The following is a 21,152-nucleotide window of genomic DNA, read 5'->3' on the forward strand; positions in this document are numbered from 1 at the left end:
TTGCTATTAATCCCAGTTACGTTAACATTCATCGTGAGATGGGTTCTGCCAGATATATTTTAATTTAATTTTCTTATGCAATTAGCATTCTGGCTCGCACACACTTATCGTGTGCGAGACACGGGTAAGTCCATGGTCGAACGGGTAGCTCATCGGGCTACTGTGCTGAGGGAGCAGGGTTCAAAACCATCTGTCAGATCGACTTGTCACTCTGTATGTGGCCTTCTCTATCTTTGTGCTGCTTGTCAACAAACTTCTTTGACACTGACATGGGTCAATGGGGATGCAACACTGGGTATATGCTGCTCTTTTGAAGAACCTCCTTGACGCCGACTTCGAGCACTGGGTATGTGCTGTTGGGTCTGTGCTGCCTATCAGTGAGCCTCTTTGATACCAATTTGAGTCACTGCGGATTTACTAGTACGTGTGTGCTGCTCTTCAATGAACCTCTTTGAGGCCAACTTGGGCAACAGGGTACGTGCTGTCCTACAGTGATAAAAATGATCCTTCAACACGTGCCACGCGCGGGCTTTACGGCGGCGCCGCCAGATGGCGCAGTGTGCGCAGTAGAAATGGTAGAAAACCCGAGATAAGCCAATGGATAAGCCTCCGCGGTGGCTTAGCGGCTATGGTGTTGTGCTGCTAAGCTCGAGGTTGAGGGATCAAATCCCGGCCGCGGCGGCTGCATTTCGATAGGGGCGAAATGCAAAAGTGACCGTGTCCAGTACATTGGGGGCACTTTAAAAATACCCTGGTGGTCGAAACTAATCGTGAGTCCTTCACTATGGCGTGCCTCATAATCAAATCGTGGTTTTGGCACGTAAAGCCGCACAATTGAAGCCTGGCTGCATACACGTGTCGGCATTAACAGTACGGCGTGTCGTTATATTGCTTCAATGCTGATCGCGTCAACGTCGACATTTATCGTAAGATGGGTTCTACCGCAACTTCTTTTACTGAGGTTACATAAACTTAGTGCAAGTGCGAGTATTGTAAAAGGAACATGCATGTGAGCGAAGCGGACGACGTCAGCAGCGTGTATTTCCTCAAAGGTCAAACCGAAACTAGAGACCTTGAAACGTGTTATTAAACGTTATCTGAAACTTCTTGTGAAGTGCGTGGCGAAGTATATTTGTTTCATAATATAATGCAGAATAGAGCACTGTAATATTGTTTCACCGCCAGACGGCTCACTCGGCGGAGCTGCTACCGGAAACGCCGGAAACAAGAGCTCACGAGAGTTTCGACAGTGTTGTTTTATTTATGTTGTTTATTTTCTTTCCCGTGGTGGATAGCGGTTTGAGTTCAGCGTCGTCGTATGTGGATATGCCGATTCCCGTTCGAGTTGGATGTGCTGCGTGAATAGACTCATGATACACCATCAGTCATGTCCTATTTGCATTTCCTGGCATTTCCTCTCCCGGGAAGTGAAGATCAACTGAACGAAAGGTATGTTACGGTCGAAATCTGGCGCAGTGTGCTTGGGGAAGTTAGGCTTAAAACTTGTACGCTTGTCGTTTCGCCCTGTAAATAACCGCAAGCACTCAATGAAACGAACGTGTGACAGCTTTCGTGTGAATGATTTGAGGATTCCCGCGAGGCTCGCGTTCTAATTCTTGCGTTCAAAGGTAGCCGTTTCCTGCGTTTCTGGTGATAGTCTTGAGCAATGGGTGTTTGCTCTAGTTTTCACCTGCGAGTTCTGCTATTCCATTTGCGTTCTACCTTTCTCACGGCTTCTCGAGAGCATTGCATAAGAGCGTCACGCACTTTCCTCCGTGTATATCGATTTCTAACTCAGACAAAAACTAGACTAGGTTGTTCCTGGACGCTTACCGTATGTGAGCATGTTCAGTCGTCAAATCGCCGGATTTGTGTTTTCTGTTTAGTTTGGTCAGTTTCTACGGAAACCACGAGGGTATAATCTGCATATGGGAACCGGATCCCGACACATTTATAATGTGTCCGGCTAGCTCATGTAATGCTGAAGTACTTGTCTGTATCGCGTCATGAATCACAGTTGCCCTCCTGATTAGTGAGATCAGAAAATTCAATGTGAATTGCACTTTGGACTGAAATTTCAAATGACGCACGTTACTTTTACCTGCAGCTTATGCCTGGAATATATTTGCTTCTGACAAGCTACAGCTGTTGCGCAAATAGTTGTTTTTTGCGATATTTGTAGAGTAAGAGCAACGCACGAGAGAGAACACTGAATTTGTTTTCAAGCAGCGACTACTCTTGAGGTGAATTCGAAGCCAGCATGGGAATACATATCAAATAGCTTCTCACTAAATGCTTCGTCATGTGCTATTTGACATAAATGTTCCGTCTGTGTGTGTTCTTATTTTAGTACAAAATGAAGTGTTCTTTCATATTGTTCGCAGAATTACGTACCTTCCACAGCACTGCAAATACTGTTTCTTGTGCGTGTGCTTTATTACCGCTACATTACTTTTTCAGATTGAGGGAAGTTGGCGAAAAGCTGCGCACTGGATATTCACCTCCAGCTGTTGTTAACAACTTCAGAAATTCTAATGTTATCCAGTGTGTTGTTGGACCGTCGCACATAGCATTCCTCTTTGAGGTGAGGCCCTTGTTATTGTACTTTTGGAATGCAAACATGTCGTTACATGAAAATGTATAGAACATGTTTGTGAACATTCGTATGGCCTCGTTAACATTATTTGTTCTGTGACCACTTTGATGTTGTGTGGAAAGTATAAAATATGACCTGTTTCTTTTTTACAGGATGGCAAAATATGTCGAGTTGCATTTTCTGTTCTAACAGACCGTCTGGACTTAAGTAAAAATGAAATATCCAAAGTGTGAGTATGCGCCACTTAATTAGTTGCATGTTATGTTGTTTCTGAAGCGGCTTATTAACGGCTGTCTGCACAAGTGTTTGCAGGCTCTGTACACTGCAGCCTGCTAATAAAAACAGTGCGTATAAGAAATATGCAACTTACGTTAGTTCAGACTACTAGGGAGCGCAGGCATTTGTTTGAAAAGTAGCTTATGGAACAGAATTGTCAGTCATTCTCTGAGCTCATAGACCTAAAGAACAATGCACAAATGGCCATTTTGAGATTCCACGGAGGAAGAGAGGAATAGTCACTGCACATGAACCTGTGAGTGTCTTCACGGTTATTGGTGGCCTCTGACTTGCAATCTTAGGCTTGACTTCCTGCCAACTTACACAGCAGTTTAATATTTATTTATTTATTTATTCGGTATACCTACATCGCCTACACGGCATTATCGTAGGGGGGTTAAAATACAGGTGGTCACAATGGAAAAATATTCAGTAACATGAAAAGAATACATCAGTGAATGCAACATTGTTTAAGCCCTGAAATTCGCAAAAGCGGAAGGCAAACTAACAAAGTACCAAACAAAGTAACAAAGTAACTAACAAAAAAACAGTAGTGTATGTGCAGAGATGAATAACAGAACAATAAATGAATATGGCACTCTATAGCATTTTCAATACTAGATGCTGCCATCACTACATTAGGGAGCTCGTTCCAATCGTTAATCGTGTTAGGAAAAAATGAATACTTAAACACATTGGTACGGCGCTGATAAGCTCTAATTTTGTTAGCGTTGTGTCTCCTAGATGAAATGTAATGCGGCTCCTTGAGTGTTTTGTTGATACCAGTTTTACTTTTGTATATATTGTAAAGGAATTTCAATCTTAGGATTTTCCTGCATGAAGAAAGAGTTTTCCAACCCAACCCTAACCGTATTCCAGATCCATTGATAGTAAAATTATTTCCTGTTACGAAGCATGCTGCTTGCTTCTGGACGCGTTCTATTTTGTCTGAGAGGTTTTTAGCTTATGGATCCCAGGTAACACATGCATATTCTAGAATAGGCCTGACGTTTGTTAAATACAAGGTTGCCTTCAGTGATGAAGGAGAATGCTTAAAGTTTCGTCGGAAAAATTGAAGAAGACTGCAAGCTTTTGTGCTAATTGTGTTAACATGATTAGTCCAGTCAAGCGTTTCAGAAAACGTAACTCCGAGGTATTTAACATGCCCAGTGGTAGTGAGTGCAATATTATTTACGCAATAGGAAATGGGGAATTTTTTTTTTTTTTTTGTAAGCTGCACATGGTAGCATTTACCAGTATTCAGAGTCATCTGCCGCCAGTTGCACCAGATAGACATTTTTTTCAAGGTTGTCCTTTAAGACAGACATATTGGCATGGCATTTCACTGTACGATACATGACACAGTCGTCGGCATACAGTCTAATGGTTGATTTAAGGCCTACTACTAAATCCCTAATATAAACAAGGAATAAAAGTGGCCCAAGCAGAGAGCCCTGAGGCACTCCCGATAACATGTGCATTGGAGCCGATGTCACCCGATTAAGAACAACTTGCTGTTTGCGCAGATGTAAATAATCCTTTATCCAGCAAGTATCAGCAGTATCAAATGCTGGTGTGCTTTCTTTTCACTGGGATCTTTGTATAGTGAAATCTTTGTATTAGAATGTGAGTGGACATTTGAAAGGTACAGGTCTAGCACATTGTATTGAATATAAAAAACTTGTCTGGTTTTAAAAGAAAATGCAAGCGTGATGTTGAAAGGTGGCAAAAGACTGATTATTTTCTTCTATACATGCAACACCATTAGGTTAGGTAGGTCATAAATGAGCAAGGAGGGTCATAAATTAGCAAGGAGGAAACGGTTACTGAAGCTACTGGTTGTAACTACATTGTCATTGCATTATTTTTAAAGCGATGCTTTCTCTTACTTTTCCACTGCTGCTGCTACTGTCGTGCACAATGCTTCGGGAAGGTGTTCAAAGCATGCATATACATGACAGAGGCGCGGCAGAGAGAAAAGGCGGTGCAAGAAACTCGTTTGGACCTTTCCATCGTGCCGTGACAATGCCCTCTGGAGCAACCTGTGCATCGCCATAATGGCCTCCGACTGCTGTAATTATCCATGCCTCCCATGCAAAAGCATCACAGAAGCCGCAGCATTTATCTTTGTACTAATGTGCAGCAGTCCTGGGGGGAGGTAGATAGAATGGTAGAGAGAAGGCAGAGAATAGGTAGAACCAATGCTGTCTCAAAGCTAGTGAATAACAGCCTTGCCACTCTTCACTCACAGCTTGCATACATGGGGGTAGGGCTTGAGAGTTAAAAGGTGACGTTAAGAAGGCAAGGAAGTGCTACTTCTAGACACGGCAGTAGTTGTGGACAAACTGGATAAATTTAAATTAACGGTACACTACGATACTTTTCTGCTGTATCTGAAAAATGAAATCCATGCAAATTTGTCAAGCAGGCAACTGATGTAGGGAATGCAGATGCAAAGCGGCAATAAAGCACCGCAGCATCTAGATGCTGAATTTTTAGAAATGTTATTCCTTTCTGTATTGGCAAACAATTAACTATACTCCATCTTACAAGTTGTTTGCAGCACTGCTGAAGGTAAGAGGCGCACACGGGCAATATCCTTCCGCAGTGAGATGTTGTTCTGGGTGCAACTGGCTGATTTAACTGCAGAATTAGAGGGTTTTGTTCTTGCTTCGTACTTGATACGCTACAGTGGTACATAAGATGTTGGGGTCTTTGTGCATGCACATCGTATGTCGCGAATTCAGCAGCCTCTGAGGAGATGACGCAGTACGGATAAACACAACTCATTTTTCATTTCATTTAATTTATTCAACCTTAAGGGCCCAAAGGCGTTACATAAGGGGTACATCAAAGTGGCACTCGATGGGCATTCAGCCTTCCTTTTGGTTAAGAAGTCCTGCAGCTTCCACAGTGCTGCAAACAACTTGTGAGATGGAGTATAGAGTTCACTGAACTGGGCTTAGAAGTCTTCAAGAGCCCCTCACCAGGCCTCATAGCAAATTTTGATTATACGCTGGAAGTTGTTACAGTCAAACCTGGATATAACGAAATTGAAAAAAGTTCGCAATTTTTCGTTATATACAGGTTTTCGTTACATGCAGTTTCGGGTTAAGACTGGTAAGGATCATGCCAAAACGAAATAAAAATGTGACAGATATCAATTGAAGTGAGCTCGCTATTCAAAGAATTTATTTACTAGAGAAAAACTGCGTAATTTTCGCTTTCTGTTTTTGCCCGATCGAAGCCACTACTCAGCGCTTCAAGGAAACTAAGGCATCCAGGGCTACTTCATCGTCCTGCGAGCCGACAAAACGGCGCAGAACGTCCACCGCATCCATCAGTTGAAACGAAATGAAAGCTTAAAAGTTGCTACGCTTGCCACGGAGCAGCGCTAGCGACGTTCAACATCATCATCATCACCGAGGTTGCTTGTTTGCTGCGATTGCAAGCATTCTGCTCGTGGTCTACTTTATCTTTTGATATAAAAACTTACTTAAACAATATTCATTAAAGTTGCGCACTGCGCCGTCGAATTTTGTGCAAAACATTACAAGATACAGCTCAGTGATCTGCGCTGCGAATTCGTTACATAAGGTCAACCACCGCAACACGTTCGTTACGTGGAGGTCGCCTATACATGGGCTTCAATGGGGGATGTGTTGGGGAATTGAAAAATTTCGTAAAATCCAGGAATTCGTTACATAGGGGTTCGTTACATAGAGGTTCAACTGTACGTGTCCTCTAGGGAGTGTTCTGCTCAAAAATTTTTCAGATCGGCTCATTAATAGCCGAGATAGAAATATTTCAGTGGTGCGAACCCATGATTTCAGGAGGCGATCTTCACTGCAAACATGGACGCTCTCTACACTTGCCCCCGTGTAGCCTCCGCAAGCGAAATTCCTTCTCTTCATTTTTCCATACCGGACCTAGAGAATCGCGTGACACATACGTCATGGGCCTGCCTTAATTTTTTTCTCCTTGCTTTATTATGGCGCGGCGCACTTCCGATGACGGCGTCATATGCGAGCTGTTGCGATTGTCTTGTTTCGCGCTGCACACAATTTTGCGTGCTGTGCACTTGACTAGCGGTGTAAGTCTGTGCTACACGAATACTGAGACAGACACAAGCGGAACACAGAGCGTGATCCTGCGCTGGAACATGGTAGAAAGTGACATAGTTTCGGTGTCTGCGCACGACCTGGGAACAAGCGGACGAAATGGAAGTACATCTCTCTTGCTGCAGTGCGAAGTAAAACAAAAACATGCAGACATTCAGTTTGTGTGTTTTATTATTTCTCTAAGCTTTAATTTGTGTATTCTAGCAAATATTACACAAATAACAGATGTTGGCTTGAATAATTCACGAAGTCACGTGTCACCACAAGTGACATCACAGCGTAAACACGTGTACGTAGGCGCACTAGCACGTGCACGTCATCCTCCGGCTTGGAGCGCGGTGGCCGCGAGAAGAAAGGAAAAGAGCATTCAGTTTGAAATTTCCTATCTTTCCGCAGTGCGTAGCAATGTAATACTTTGTAGACATGATCGTTAGCGCCCGTTGTATGCGCTGCGCTTGTCAGCTCAAAATGGCCAGTCCTGGTGAGGGGCCCTTTAAGAAATTGATCTTTGACCTGCATATTCTTTTGTGGTAACCAACCTCTCACCATGAAATTAACGAAAATAGTCTGGAAAGAATACCAGCCTAAACTGATTCAGTATTTCTCTTTAGTGTCTCTGTCATTGATACACTTAAGCAGACTCCTCTAAATCCATGCAGACTGCTCTCCAGTGCTGCTTCTCACCACCATTCCCGCCTCAACCTCAAGGGAAGTGGTGGAGCTGCAGGAGCTTCTGGTGGAGGCTCTGGGACAGCGGCTCCCTCCGGCTCCACTTCCTCGGGAGCCTCTGGGTCAAGGTCAGCCGCCCGGTCAAGGGGGCGCATTCTGCGTTCCACAGCATCGCGCGGTCGAGGCTCGGGGGTCATCATGGGGTCACGCCCCGTGGTCCCTGCCCCGTATGTCCCAGAGGAGCTCGTCTCCCAGGTAGGTTGCTTTCATATGTCACAATTCATGACTTGTCGCTTCACTTGTGTTGCAGCTTGTACTTAAGCTGATTGATGTATTCTACCAGGGACAGTGGCTTATGGTTGTTTTTCTTCTTTAAAAGGCTCAAGTTGTGCTTCAAGGAAAGTCTCGAAACCTCATTATTAGGGAGCTTCAACGCACAGTGAGTTTTTACTGTTCTTGGTCTTATTTCCGTGCTATTAGTACATGGATAAACTAACATATTGCACACCTGGGTTAACTTTGCATGCGTAACCCAATGCGGTGGCTTGGCGGCTATGGTGTTGTGCTGCTAAGCCCAAGGTCGTGGGATCAAATCCCAGCTTTGGTGACCGCATTTCAATATGGACGAAATGCAAAAACGCTCGTGTACCATGCATTCGGGGCAGGTTAAAGATCCCCTGGTGGTCAGAATTAATCCAGAGTCCCCCACTATGGCGTGCCTGATAATCGTGGTTTTGGCGTGTAAAACCTTGGAATTCATTCAAAGAAGTTTCTCTAGGAAATTTTTTTATGCATATGTTGTGCCTTGGTATGTATTTAGCCAGGCCGACATTAAATGTATGGAACATTGCATTGCCGTGGAGCTACTCATAAGAGTTGGCCAGTGGATTTACTGATGCATAGTGAAACGGAAATTTGAATAAATTGATTATGAGCTTGGACAGCTTATGCGACATTACTCGCCGCTTACATAATGGATTTGCTTAAATCACATTATTTAACCCAAATTTTCACAATTACGCCTGTAAGAGCATAATAGGGAAATTTGCTTTTTTTTCTTCCATTCAGAGGTAATCTGTCTTTGCTTGTGCCTTCTGTTGTCCATGAAGCCAAAAAGTAAATTTTTTTGGCTTTATGTTGTCTTAATGGGAGTCAGAAATATAAAATCTGTGGATGGTAATGTATGACAGAAGCACACATTGCACTTCCCTGGCTTAACATCGCATCCTGTGCCTCCATTCCAGAACCTTGATGTGAACTTGGCTGTGAACAACTTGCTGAGTCGTGATGATGAAGATGGAGAAGACGTGGATGATGGTCAGGAGTCGTACATGCCTGGAGGCTAGTGCCACTTCTTTCCTTACTTTTTCTGTAGCATTAGCTTGCTTGCTGTACCTCCGTTCTCCCAGATGGGTGTTGGAGTGTGCAAGAAAAAAATAACAATAATAAAATAAAGGAAAGCAGCAGGTATTGGAAGTTTTGTGAAGTACGCTATGCTGGGAGAAAGGCATAGAGAGTGTATATCCTATTGGTGTCCTGAGACAAGGCGAAAAGGCAATAATTATTGTGTGGTTTAAATGGAAGCAGTGCTTCAATATGTCTTATTTTATTTACACCTGAGTGCCATATGTGCAGGAATATAATGAGAGTTCTTATTTTATGCATGTGCGTAACGATCTGCTGGAACCAGCACTTTTCAGTATGTTCTAAATGTTCAATTTATATGTATGTTCAGTTATATGTATATGTATAGTATGTTCAATTTATAATCCTTTTGTTGATTCAAATGTCACATTTTGTTATGTGGTGATCTCGGCAACCAGCAACTAAGCTATATGAGATGGCAATCTATGCGAGAACACCAGCATGTGTGTGCAGTAGTGGGAATGCTCTTGTGCATTGTTCGTGCTTTTTCTTTTTTTTTTCTCTCTGTAAAGCCGTTCCGTTCCTCTTATTATCTTTGTGTAGTGACTGCTACACTTGGTACGACGTTTTTGATGACTAAACTTCACGCCATCTGATGTGGTTTTAGATGGATCTTCTTGGCACCTTGTGCAGTATATTACTTGTAATATCTTTCATTGCTTCAAGTCATAGAATCTGAAGCTGAAGGCGCAGACTAGTGGTGCTTTCTCTTGGTATAGTGAAGGAAGAGATGTTAGTTCAGAATAAACAGACCAAGCTGTCTTCTGTTTTCAGCTCACCGCACAGCCGACAGACTCGCAGGCACGTACACACTGCTGCATTCTTGCACTGCTTCCGTTTTGGGCGCTCAACTCTTTCTGCCTCGCCAAACTGCTAGTTGAAAACCCATGTATTGTTACTAAGACACGAGGACTGATCGTGTGTAAGGCAGTTGCAAGCCTAAAAAGATGTTCTGCAAATGCTTTACCGCGTGGAAATGGTGTATAAGGTGCCTGTAATTATTATGACTAAAAAAGTTTCAGCTGTTGTGCACACTAAAACATTGTTTTTCTTAATGTTCTTAGTACCGGCAGACAAGGCAAAGTACTACAGTAGACTTCCGTTAATTCGGCTCCCGTTAATTCAATTTTTCGATTATTTCTATCTCGACTAAAGGTCCTGGCCAGCGCCCATACATCCTTATGGGGCCAAACTTTCGTTACTTTAATCCTGCAATCAACCTGCAGCATCGAGAATAAGCATGCTCAATAAAAACAAGAATATTTCGCTAAAGCCTTTCAGGAATGGGAGGAAACACCAGGCAAAGAACTGGAAGTAAGCTTCACCCCAAGCCACCTATGGTTTCGTTCGGAATTCCTAGAGAAAGCTCTTGTCATGTGCGACCCATAGGTGTACTTTTCATTTGCTTTACATATGTGTGACACCATTGCAGCCGGAGACCTTGCATTGGTCTGACTCCTCTGACTGCGCTTTCAAGATTAAATGAGTCACATGGCAAACTTCCTTGACCCACCCTGGTTGCTTAGTGGCTATGGTGTTGGGCTGCTAAGCACGAGGTCGCACGATCGAATCACAGCCACATTGGCTGCATTTAGATGGGGGCGAAATGTGAAGACACCCGTGTACTTAGATTTACAGTATTTACTCGATTGTAACGTGCACCCGTTTTCCGAAAATAAATAAATAAAATAAATCGATTGTAACGTGCACGCATTTGCCATGACCTAAAAAAAGAAAAGTACTTTACAGTACTGCACACCTCATTCTTTTATACAGAAATATAACTTTCTCTCTCATTTGTAAAAAACAAATATTTATTCCCAATGCACTAAAGTTGCCATAAATAAAAGAAGTCGCAGTTTTGTCCGAAAGGCGAAGCATTGATTACGATAGCAAATTAGTAGACAGCTATACGAAAAGCAAGGGTAGTAGTTTTATTGGCCGTATAAACTTTTAAACATTCAATTACTAGCTAAATTAACAAGCATGGTGTCATGTGCACAGAAGCAAATATGAACACGTCTCACTCAATGGCCGCGGGAACTCTTTATCAAAACACTGGAGCGAGGAAGTGTGGTAGCAATAGCGAAGGAATTAACCTTTGTGCGACCTCTCGCTTCAACGCGAACTAAGCGATGAGAACACAGCGCAGCGCACCTAGATGCGTAGACTCTTGTCTCCATCGCAGATCACTTTCAAAATAGAGGCCGCGCGGCTGCACCGTACCAGCCGCCGGTGTAGAACGCCTCTGCTGTTTGCGCCAGTCCTGCACGCAAGTTTCGGGAACTACGAACGACCGTGATGCAGCCTGATTTCCGTCAGTCTGTGCACACGTGATCGCTTTTCTTTTAATTGCATCATCGTGATGAACTCGGCATGTCTTTGCAGTTGGAACTTCCATGCTGATAGAGCAAACGCAGATAACGGTAAGACGGACGGCGCACTAACCTAAACCAAAGGAAGCATTGCCTAAGCGCACATACTGTAGCATATGGAGGAAGTTATGGCAGTTAGGCTCAAAGCGCGTATGAGGCGGCCATTTTGAAATGCCTATGGTAGTATGGTAATATAGATTTAGGTTCGTACTCGATTCTAGTGCTCACACAATTTTTTGACCCATTTTTCTTAGAAAAAAGTGCGTGTTAGATTCGAGTAAATATGGTAGGTGCACGTTACAGAACTCCAGGTGGTCCAAATTTCTGGAGTCCCCTTCTACGGCATGCCTCATAATCAGATTGTGGTTTTGGCATGTAAAACCCTATAATTTCGTTTTATTTTTCTTCTTCCTCATCCTATGTTCCTGCTCTAAATCAACAAATGATGCTTGCTGCCTATAATTCAGTATTAACTGAAGACATTTCACAAAAAACTTTGCACTCAATATCGAAACTTTGCAAGAAAAGAAAAAAGTATTTCATGTATGTTACCCGTAGGCAACATTCATGAACAAATGGTTAATTGGCTGCTGCTTACTCTTGACCTTGTGTATTACTTTGCTATTGAGCAGCATTTACTGATTGCAGAGTAGTAACAAGCTGCACTAAATGGCTACACCTTACTGCTGTACTGCTCTAAGTGTTCCAAAAAGGTCAATTTTACTGCTCTAAAAGGCTGGTGTGGCTGCTCTTACACTGCTCCAGAACTACTTTCTTTATTGCTTCAACTATTGCTCGTAGTCATTAAAAATGTTGAGAATTTAGGATCGCCTTACCAGCAGCTGTGGTGCAAAAGAGTGCAAATATGACAACATGGGGGGGGGGTAAAACAAGACTTTTGCAGAAGGCTCCTATTTTGACAGCACTTTATTGCCCCACTCACAATTGTGCTGATTTGTATGACTTTGCAACGGTCCAACCAACTTTGTAGAATAAATTCGCGGGGAGCGCTTGACAGTCGAGTGCCAGAAATTGCTGTCCCCCCAAGTGAAAATTGCGGCATGTCATACAGCATTAATGCACACCCATTTTCCCCCTTATAGAATGACTAAAATTGACATGCATAGTTAGAACAGAGTGTGAAAGTGAGATTTCACTAACCGCACTATGTCATCATTGGCATCAAGCCTGCCCTGCATGCAGCGTTTCATGCACGTATATCTGCTTGAAGAAAAAGCAATGCGGCTGCTGTACATGCTGCAACATTGCTGCACCCATGGCTTCTACATCCTGTATGGATTAGGTGCAGTGCAGGTGAATGGGAAAAGCAATGTAATGTTGAATCTAGTAAAACTTGTTGGCCAAGTTGGTGCTTTGTTGCCATGATCGATCGAGCATGGACATTATGTTGTGTGTGTAATTTTCAAACTTGCCACGGAGATTATGGCATTCTGAGCGGGAGGTCTTGGGTTGAGTTCGTGGCCGCAGTGGCCACATTTTGCTGGGGGTGAAAATTGAGGACAATTGTGTAGTTGTGAGATTTAGGTTCATGTTAAGAACCCCAGGTGGTTGAGATTCATCCGAAGCCTTCCACTATGGCATCTCTTGTAGACCTAGCGTTGCTTTGGGACGTTAAATCCGATGAATCAACACTATTCAAGCCCAATCTATCATGGTATTGATGTTGCATCACTCTTGCTAGTGCTGCAGTCTGAAGGCAGGTGGAATGCTGATGAAAAAACACCTCATTTGTAAAGATAGTGTTTTCTACACAAAAATGCCTCAACTGGTTGTTATTTGTACATTGGTTAATGACTCCTCATCAATTGTCCCATTAGAGCCTCTGTGTAGCCTGGCTTAGGTGGGCCCAAAACCTCCTTGGTGAGCCCCCCTTTATTGGATTGGGGGATTTAGTGACCCACGTGTGGCTGAAGCTTATCAATGGGCAAGTTATGACGCTTGTTTTGTGGCATTGTTCGTCTTGAAGCCGGTTCCATAACGCATTGGCCTGCATGAAAAAAATTTACTTGACCAGTGCTTGCCTGAAAGGGCCATGATACATAATGGCAGTTGATTGTGGTTGTGTGTGTGGTTTTTTGCTGCACGTAAGGTGCAGGCAGTTCAGGTTATGTGTATTCATTCTTTTAAATTAAATTTCACTTGCAACTAAAGAAGTCTGGTGCCTTCTTACTTTAAGTGCTTTGTCTCGTTTGACGCTGCTCCTTACAACCTGCTGTGGTAGCCCAGTGGCTATGGCATTGCACTGCTGAGCTCAAGGTCGCTGGCTCAATCCAGCACTCAATCCCGGCCGTGGCAGCTGGGATTGGGGACGGAATGCAGAAACACTTGTGTACCTTGCATTGGGTTCACACTAAAGAAACACAGATGGTCAGGATTAATCCAGAGTGCCCCACTACAGTGTGCCTCATAATCGGATTGTGGTTTTGACTCTTAAAACCCTAGAATTTAATTTTGCAGCTCCTTCCAGTTTGTATTGTCACAAGTAAGTCACATTTTCAGTCACGTTGGACTTGATCTTACCTCTAGAAGAGCTGTCTCTATGTTGTATGTGATAACCATACAGACAGCGAAGCTGTAGGGGTGTTGTTTGTTGGTGTTTGTGTGCTTTCAGGGTTATTCTAAAATGCAGTTTTGTGACCTTGCAGATGACCTCATATCTCTGCTAGATGCTGGTATCCATGGAGACCACCCCAGTGTGATCATAGATGCTGATGCAATGTTCTCTGAGGACATGTTTGGCTATGCTAATCTCCGAAATCGCACTGGCAGCCGAGGACGTTCTGGTGAGTTGGTCTTTACCTCGTGGATTTGGAAAGGGAAGAGAATGCATGTTTTAAATTAACAGTGATGAGTACACATACATTGGCTACCTCATACATTGGCTAACTTTTCATGTTTCCTGCTTGTAATAATTCGAGTGCGAATCAAATAGTCCTTTCTATTTGATTTGCATTTGATTAGAGAACCCACAATTGTGGCCACACTGTGGCCCCTTTCCACTCTTCAATGCTTCCTTGCGATAGTTTGCATATGCTTCACCGCATAATACCTCTGTATAGAGACGAAGCTGGCCTTTGGGATCAAGCAAGAACCACAATCGCATCAAGACACGCAAGCTTATCGTGACCGACGATCATATACTTCTGGCATTTCAAAGCGGGGCTTGAGAGGCTTAACCACGAGTACACATATATAGTTTTCTTAACAACTTGTGTGAGTGAATTTGCGTCTGCACTGCTAAATTTATGTGACCACCACTTTCAAACTCAGTTTAAGATGTGAGAACCTTACAGAATAGCAACGTATCAAATGGGAACATGATATATAAGAGTAAATGGGCTTTAGATTGGGACCATGAAAATGTGACGCAACATCTGGCAAAACACAACAGTGAGGAACATATCAATGGGGTTCCACTGTATAATAATCGTGTCCACAAACTGAACATGTGATCGATGTCTTGATGGACATTTGAGTTGATTGATTGCGTTTAACATGCCAAAGCAACATCTGGGCCCTACCGTCTTTTTCCGCATATAACCTGCCACTATGTATAGCCTGCACCCTCAACTACAACGGTCCGGAAAGGAGAAAAAAACATCACTCATAACCCATGAAAATAAGTGCATATATAATATACGCTCGCACATAATAAAAAGCAGTCTCTATTTACAGATGCATGACATCTCCGCGTCATATCTTCAACCAGTGGCTTTGCTCCCCATCCTCATCGCCAATGCTTATAATGTTCAGCTGCTGCTGTGCTGTAAAGGACGGCCATTTGATCCCAGCTCACTGTGATCAGACTTCTACTGCGCCTGCTCCGCAGGCACAATCACTATTGCCATGAGCACTTCACTAACTACTAAATGCAAAATGGCGATCTGTAAAGAGGAGGAGAATGGGTGATCATCAAGAAGAGAAGGGAGCTTCAACACACAGGGGTGGGAAGAGGGTGGGGTTTGCAAGGAGACAACGAAACTTCGAATGGCAGAGAACCTTGCCTTGAGGTATGGCTTCACGACAGTTCAGGCCTTGCTGCCGTGAATTAAGGCAAAATTTGCGTATAGACCCTTTTCACGGCAATCCCGTGGGCTCTGCCAAGTTTAATCATGTGGTGATGCCTGTAAAGAAATTATGGCACTTTTGTCACGCTAGTTATGCATGCCACATGAAAAGGAAAAGACACAAGAAAAGTAGTTGAACTCATCATAAAAACACGCTACATTTATCCCAGCCGACAAGAGTACTACAGCGAAATCTCAATATAATGAACTTCAACGGACTGCGGTAAACATTGTTCTGAAAGTTCGTTATAGTGAAAGCCCCAAAATTAACCATTCCACTTTTGAAACCATCAGTTCATAAGTAGTCGGCATATAAGCTATCCATAAAAACGTCGATGTTGGATCTCTGCATGCGTGTTTGCTACAGTCGAACCCGGTTATATCGAACTCATAAAAAAACGCCCATCAGTTCGATATAGGGCATAATTTGATATAAGCCTGCTAAAGAATTGGGTGTCATAAAAGCTCATAATGTTTATAAAAGCACTTTATTGACGAAACTAGCTTAGTTTCGCATGAAATAGTCCTGTATTTTCTTCTGCTTGGGCAATTTCAGTGTTAGAGATGCACGCACTTCTCCACATTGTCTGAAGAGTTCAGCTGACGCCGCAACATGCCACATTCGCGCAGAAGCGCTGGACTGGTGCGAGTGCACCAATCACCTCGGATGATGTCGGCAAATAATTGTTGTTGCTTTCCTCATTGTGCCCGCTTTCACTTGTGTTCAGTACAATGTCGACAATTTAGTCTTCTTTTTCGGGCTCTCCCGTGGTCGCGACACCATCATCGCCCTCACACACTCGTCAACCATTGATCCGTCAGCAGCTTGCGGAAATTCTGACAGCTCGCATCAAACTTCGGCGACACCAGCAACGGCTTTGTTGCACTCATCAGAATTTTCAGAGTTACGACCAGGCACGCGGAAGCCGGCATGTCTGAAGCAATTTCGGATGAATCACTTGCACACAGCTGCCTCGACGTTGCCGTGCGTACGCGTCGGGCGCCACGAGCACCGAGTCACAAGTTTGCTCGCTTTAGCCCTAATCTTCCCCTTATTCTTCCTTCAAGGTCGGGCTGAGAGTGCTCCTCGGAATCTTGCATGAAGCGGCGACATCCGACTTCTTACTGCGTTCAACTCGATTCACGATTTTGAGCTCCACGGCTAAAGGCAAATTTTGACACTTCACGCTAGCCATCGCGGTAGCACAAGCGGGAGCAGGCTCACAAGGTGCAAACACAATGAACCAGAAAAGCAGCGAGACAACTCGCACTTCTTCTACCCTCTACGACCAGGGCACAAGAGCATCTGATTGGCTGTCTGAGCAAACGCTGGGGGTGGGCCAGGATAATTTTTTGCAGGGGGATGTTCACGGCTTGCACGATGCAGTGTGGTCACGGTAGGCAGAGCGGATGGATGGAGCCGTGTTGCCGGATTTCCCCGCCACCACGAGGGAAAGCCAACTTCTGGGGGCACTTTTGCATTGCTTGACGTTAGATATACCGGGAATCGCTGCTATTTTTGTTCGATGTAAGCGTAATTTTTGCTATATATGCTCATTGTAACTGTACCGTGTTCAGAAGTTATTCGATATAAAGGATAATTCAATGCAAATGTGTTTGATATAGTCGGATTCAACTGTATTTTCCATAGATTCCGCTGCCTTGAATCACCGAAGCACCGTATAATAAGAGTGACATGCGTAAAACAGACATTGATGCCGAGAAAAATACCAACAAAAAGGTAGCTCCATGTCGCCTTCAAAGTGCAATGTTTCTTGCTTTTTCTTTCTTTCTTTCACATTTCTTGCCGTGGACACTGCAACTGTGTCGCTTGAGGTGGACACCTGAACTATGTCAAAGCGCAAGCGTATGTAAATGACATCACCTGGAAAGTGTGAACGTGTGGCATCCCCGCAAGTACGGAGGTTATATTTCACTGTGCGCGTAGCTAGTATGGCCGCAGAAAAAAGTGAAAAAGAAAGGTGTGCGCTGAAAGAAGGGTCTCTGTTACTAGGCGACACTTTTCTGGATGGAGCATGCGCTAGGAAAACCTGATGCATCGTCGCCTCCGCTTGCCGGCATTTTTTTTTTCTTGGGCACCGTGTCAAGTTTTCCGAACGCATGTGCCTCGACGTCAGCTATCTGTGGCTTGTCTGCTAGGCTACTGTTTTGGCTGTCATGAAGGATACACAGAAATTGAAAATCCCCAGATTTTGGAATATTAGTTCATAGTACTGAAGCATTGTTAACATAATAGGGAAACTGAATGACAATCGTTATTCTGAAAAGTTTGGTATTCTGAAGTTCGTAGTACTGAAATATTTTTACATTGAAGCTATGAGAAGTCAGCAGGCGATTTCTGAAAAGCTTGTTAATAAGAAAAGTTCATTAATGTGGTACTTGTAGTAACGAGGTTTCACTCTATTACACAAAATGTTAAGGCACATGACAAGACGTGTACATACTAGCTTACAAGGACTAAGGGTGCCATGAGTTCACGAAGCAAACAGTTCAAAACAGCTCACGGTATGATGGTGGACTGAAAATGAGAAAGTTGATGGAGTGTCCAGTGGCTACGTCACGGAGTAAAGAATTCCTTGATGTGCGACGGCGAGGAGAAGATGGCGCTTGACGGGCCGGGCACGACCGCTCAGCAGTCAGCCTTCATCCGAGCCACAGTGCATGATGCAGGAATGGCCAGCCTGCTCAGAGGACAGATTACGCGCGAGCCACATGTGCGTCGAGCAGTGTGGCTCGGCATGCCGCAGTTGCCATGCTTGCCATGCCACAGTAGCCGTGCCACAAATAGTGCTCCGCTGAGCAGCTGAATGATGGGACGCAGTGCCTGTGATCCGCAGTGCTCTCTGCAAGGGGTTGCACAGCAGACCAAGCCACACTTTGAGCTGTAGTACTTGTGCTGGTGAATGCCGTTACACTTAGCGGCAGCTCCACTAATGTCCGCATTCTCTCGAACCTTGATCCCTGGCGTCCTCCACTTCAGCCTGCTGTCTTCCATCTCCCGCTGTCTAGGTGCGTGTCTTTCTACGAAGCATTTCACCACGTCCTCGCTACATGTCCAGTCATGGCATGACGCATCTTCGGAGTACCACTAGGCCATTGGTGGTTTGGTGAAGTCATGCGCACACGTGGTCCAATGGTGAACGAACTTGTCCCCACTTCGTCATTGTTGGCATCTTTTTATTTCACCCATCACATTGTCCATTGCTTGCATCAGCTGCCTCCGTTGCCTCCATATATACAATGGACCAGGTGGTCGAAATTTCCAGAGTCCTCCACTATGGCGTGCCTTATAATCAGGAAGTGGTTTTGGCACATAAAACCCCATACTTTAATTAATTTTTAGTAAGCGCTTTCGGCGTTCATTACGCCTTGATCAAACAGCGCAAGCAGCATATATGATGCTTGTACTAAAAGTTCGACTATAAATGTATTCTAAGCTGTCCAAACTTTTTTGCTTATGAAGTAAATCAGGATCAGTGTGTCTTGATCTTCGTTTTTTTATTTGGCAAATGCTTTGAAGCAGAGTGTTTCTCGTGTTTCTGACTCCGTAAATTTTCTCTCTGTGGTCACTATCTGATTTTTTGGCCAAATTGCTCGTAGGTGTCCTCAGTTGCAATAAATTCCTTGTTGCTACACACAAGGCTTGGAACATGGACATTCTAGACCTAGTAATAGCTTGTAGCAAAGATGTATTCTAGCTAGTCACTCTCTTATTCTGTAGATTGTCATGAAACATTCAGCTTCGTACATTCGGGTGTACTTGGTGTAGATAAAATGCAGAAAACTACTGTGCCAGGAAGCAAAGCCATTCCCTTCTCGCTGTGTAACTTACTCATGCTGATGCTCCTGGGTTGAAGGCTTTTCTTGGAGGTTAGCTATACAACTCTGGTGGAATTTTTTCATCCGGTGGAAGAGTTAATTTTTTCATCCTTGAGGAAAGCCGTGCATCGCAATGGGTCAGCAACATAGGCAGTCCTAATATAGCAGTGGTTCGTGGACATGGTCACACGGATTCATTCCATTCCTTAACATGTCAGTCACTATTTTTGCAGCCAACTACTGCATACATCTTCCCTCTACCGTTCCACATTTTGCAGAATGAATGGACCACAGTGTGTAGCGAAAACCCACTTGCATGTCAGACAGCTAACTGTACAGTAGCAGCGCAGAGGCGGTAATGGTTTTGTATTCCTGAGCTTTCGCTCAGGCAACATGTGGTGTGCTGCCGAAGGTGCCAACTCGTTTCTCTAGAATAAACTGCTGTGTGAAAAGGATCTGTAACCTGCACCTCGACTGCACTGTTAAATTTTATTAATTTTTAAGACGGGTTGTACATGCAAAAATACGGCAGGTGGGTTGAGAACTCCTTGAGTTGTTCGTCAGGGCTTTTCTCTCAACCCTCTCCATTGATATTGTATAAATGGAAGACAAAATTTGATCTGATTTGAAAAGACTGGAGAGGTTGGGGGGTTCTTTGTTTGTTTTGACCATACTGAGCTCTTTAATGTTTTGTTTGTTCTACCTCAGTGAAGTGTGTAGCAGTGATCCCCATTGTCCAAAGCTGAAATTTAAAGATTAATTGAAAGTTTGCACTGAATTGCATTGAAAGTTTGCAGTGAACTTGAGAAACAGACATTGGTAAATTGTTGACATAACCTGTGTGTGAAAAAACAAAAAATATATCACAGATGATTTATTTATTTATTTATTTTACCCTCAGGGCAAAGCGTTACAGAGGGGAGTGGGTAATAAATAATAACACTGAAAATACAAGCAACAGCAGAGAACAATTACCAAGACGTAGATAAGTTAGAATAAGTGATCAACACAATATATCATTCAATAGAAGCGGTAACAGCAGTCCGAAACAATACAGGGTCAGGAATTGTGGCAATTGAGGAAGGAAGGTGGTTCCAGTCATATGACGTGCGAGGAATAAAAGAATCCGAGAATGTTTTAGTTTTGCATGTAGAAATGCCTACCTTATGTATGTTATCTGTGCGGCGTGAAACATATGAAGGGCGAAGAAGTAACTCGTAGCCAATAGACTCACGATGAAATATTTTGTGAAAAAGGCACAGGCGTGCAATTTTGCGTCGTGATGCAAGTGAAGTTAGGCCCAGGCTAGTCTTCATAGTGGTTACGCTTGATGTACGCCGAAGGTCAGAGAGAATAAACCGCGCTGATTTGTGTCGATCAAACTCTTAACACCAGGGTCCCAGATTGATGAAGCATATTCTAGTTGTGAACGTACGAGTGTGGTATAGAGTAGAAGTTTGATGCTAGTTGGGGCTGCGTGAAAGTTGCGTTTCAGATATCCGAGCATGCGATTAGCTTGCTCGGGTATCTGATGATTACAGTACTCCCTAATGTGAAATTTGAACACAACTCTATACTTGTTTTCATTTTGCGATATATTGAGGCAAAGAATTTCAGAGAGACATGTAACAGAGTTGGCAATAGATGAAAATCTACCTGCCGTGGTTGCTCAGTGGATATGGTGTTGGGCTGCTGAGCACGAGGTCGCGGGATCGAATCCCGGCCACGGCGGCCGCATTTCGATGGGGGTGAAATGCGAAAA

At 43.7% G+C, this 21,152-nt stretch overlaps 1 protein-coding gene across 11 annotated transcripts in view; it reads left to right on the plus strand.

Moving 5' to 3' along the window:
- Positions 1–1,274: 1,274 nt before the first annotated feature.
- hyd (E3 ubiquitin-protein ligase hyd) overlaps positions 1,275–21,152 on the plus strand; it is a 173,635-nt gene continuing 153,757 nt past the window's right edge. For all 11 annotated transcript variants that reach the window (XM_050171479.3, XM_050171482.3, XM_050171480.3 and 8 more), the window contains exons 1-7: positions 1,275–1,449; positions 2,461–2,584; positions 2,749–2,825; positions 7,653–7,917; positions 8,042–8,101; positions 8,907–9,003; positions 14,129–14,266. In XM_050171479.3, the coding sequence (XP_050027436.1) occupies positions 1,388–1,449; positions 2,461–2,584; positions 2,749–2,825; positions 7,653–7,917; positions 8,042–8,101; positions 8,907–9,003; positions 14,129–14,266 (823 nt within the window). In that variant the 5' untranslated portion in view covers positions 1,275–1,387. The remainder of the gene's footprint in view (positions 1,450–2,460; positions 2,585–2,748; positions 2,826–7,652; positions 7,918–8,041; positions 8,102–8,906; positions 9,004–14,128; positions 14,267–21,152) is intronic.

Source organism: Dermacentor andersoni, chromosome 6 (assembly GCF_023375885.2).
Source record: "Dermacentor andersoni chromosome 6, qqDerAnde1_hic_scaffold, whole genome shotgun sequence".
NCBI lineage: Eukaryota > Metazoa > Arthropoda > Arachnida > Ixodida > Ixodidae > Dermacentor > Dermacentor andersoni.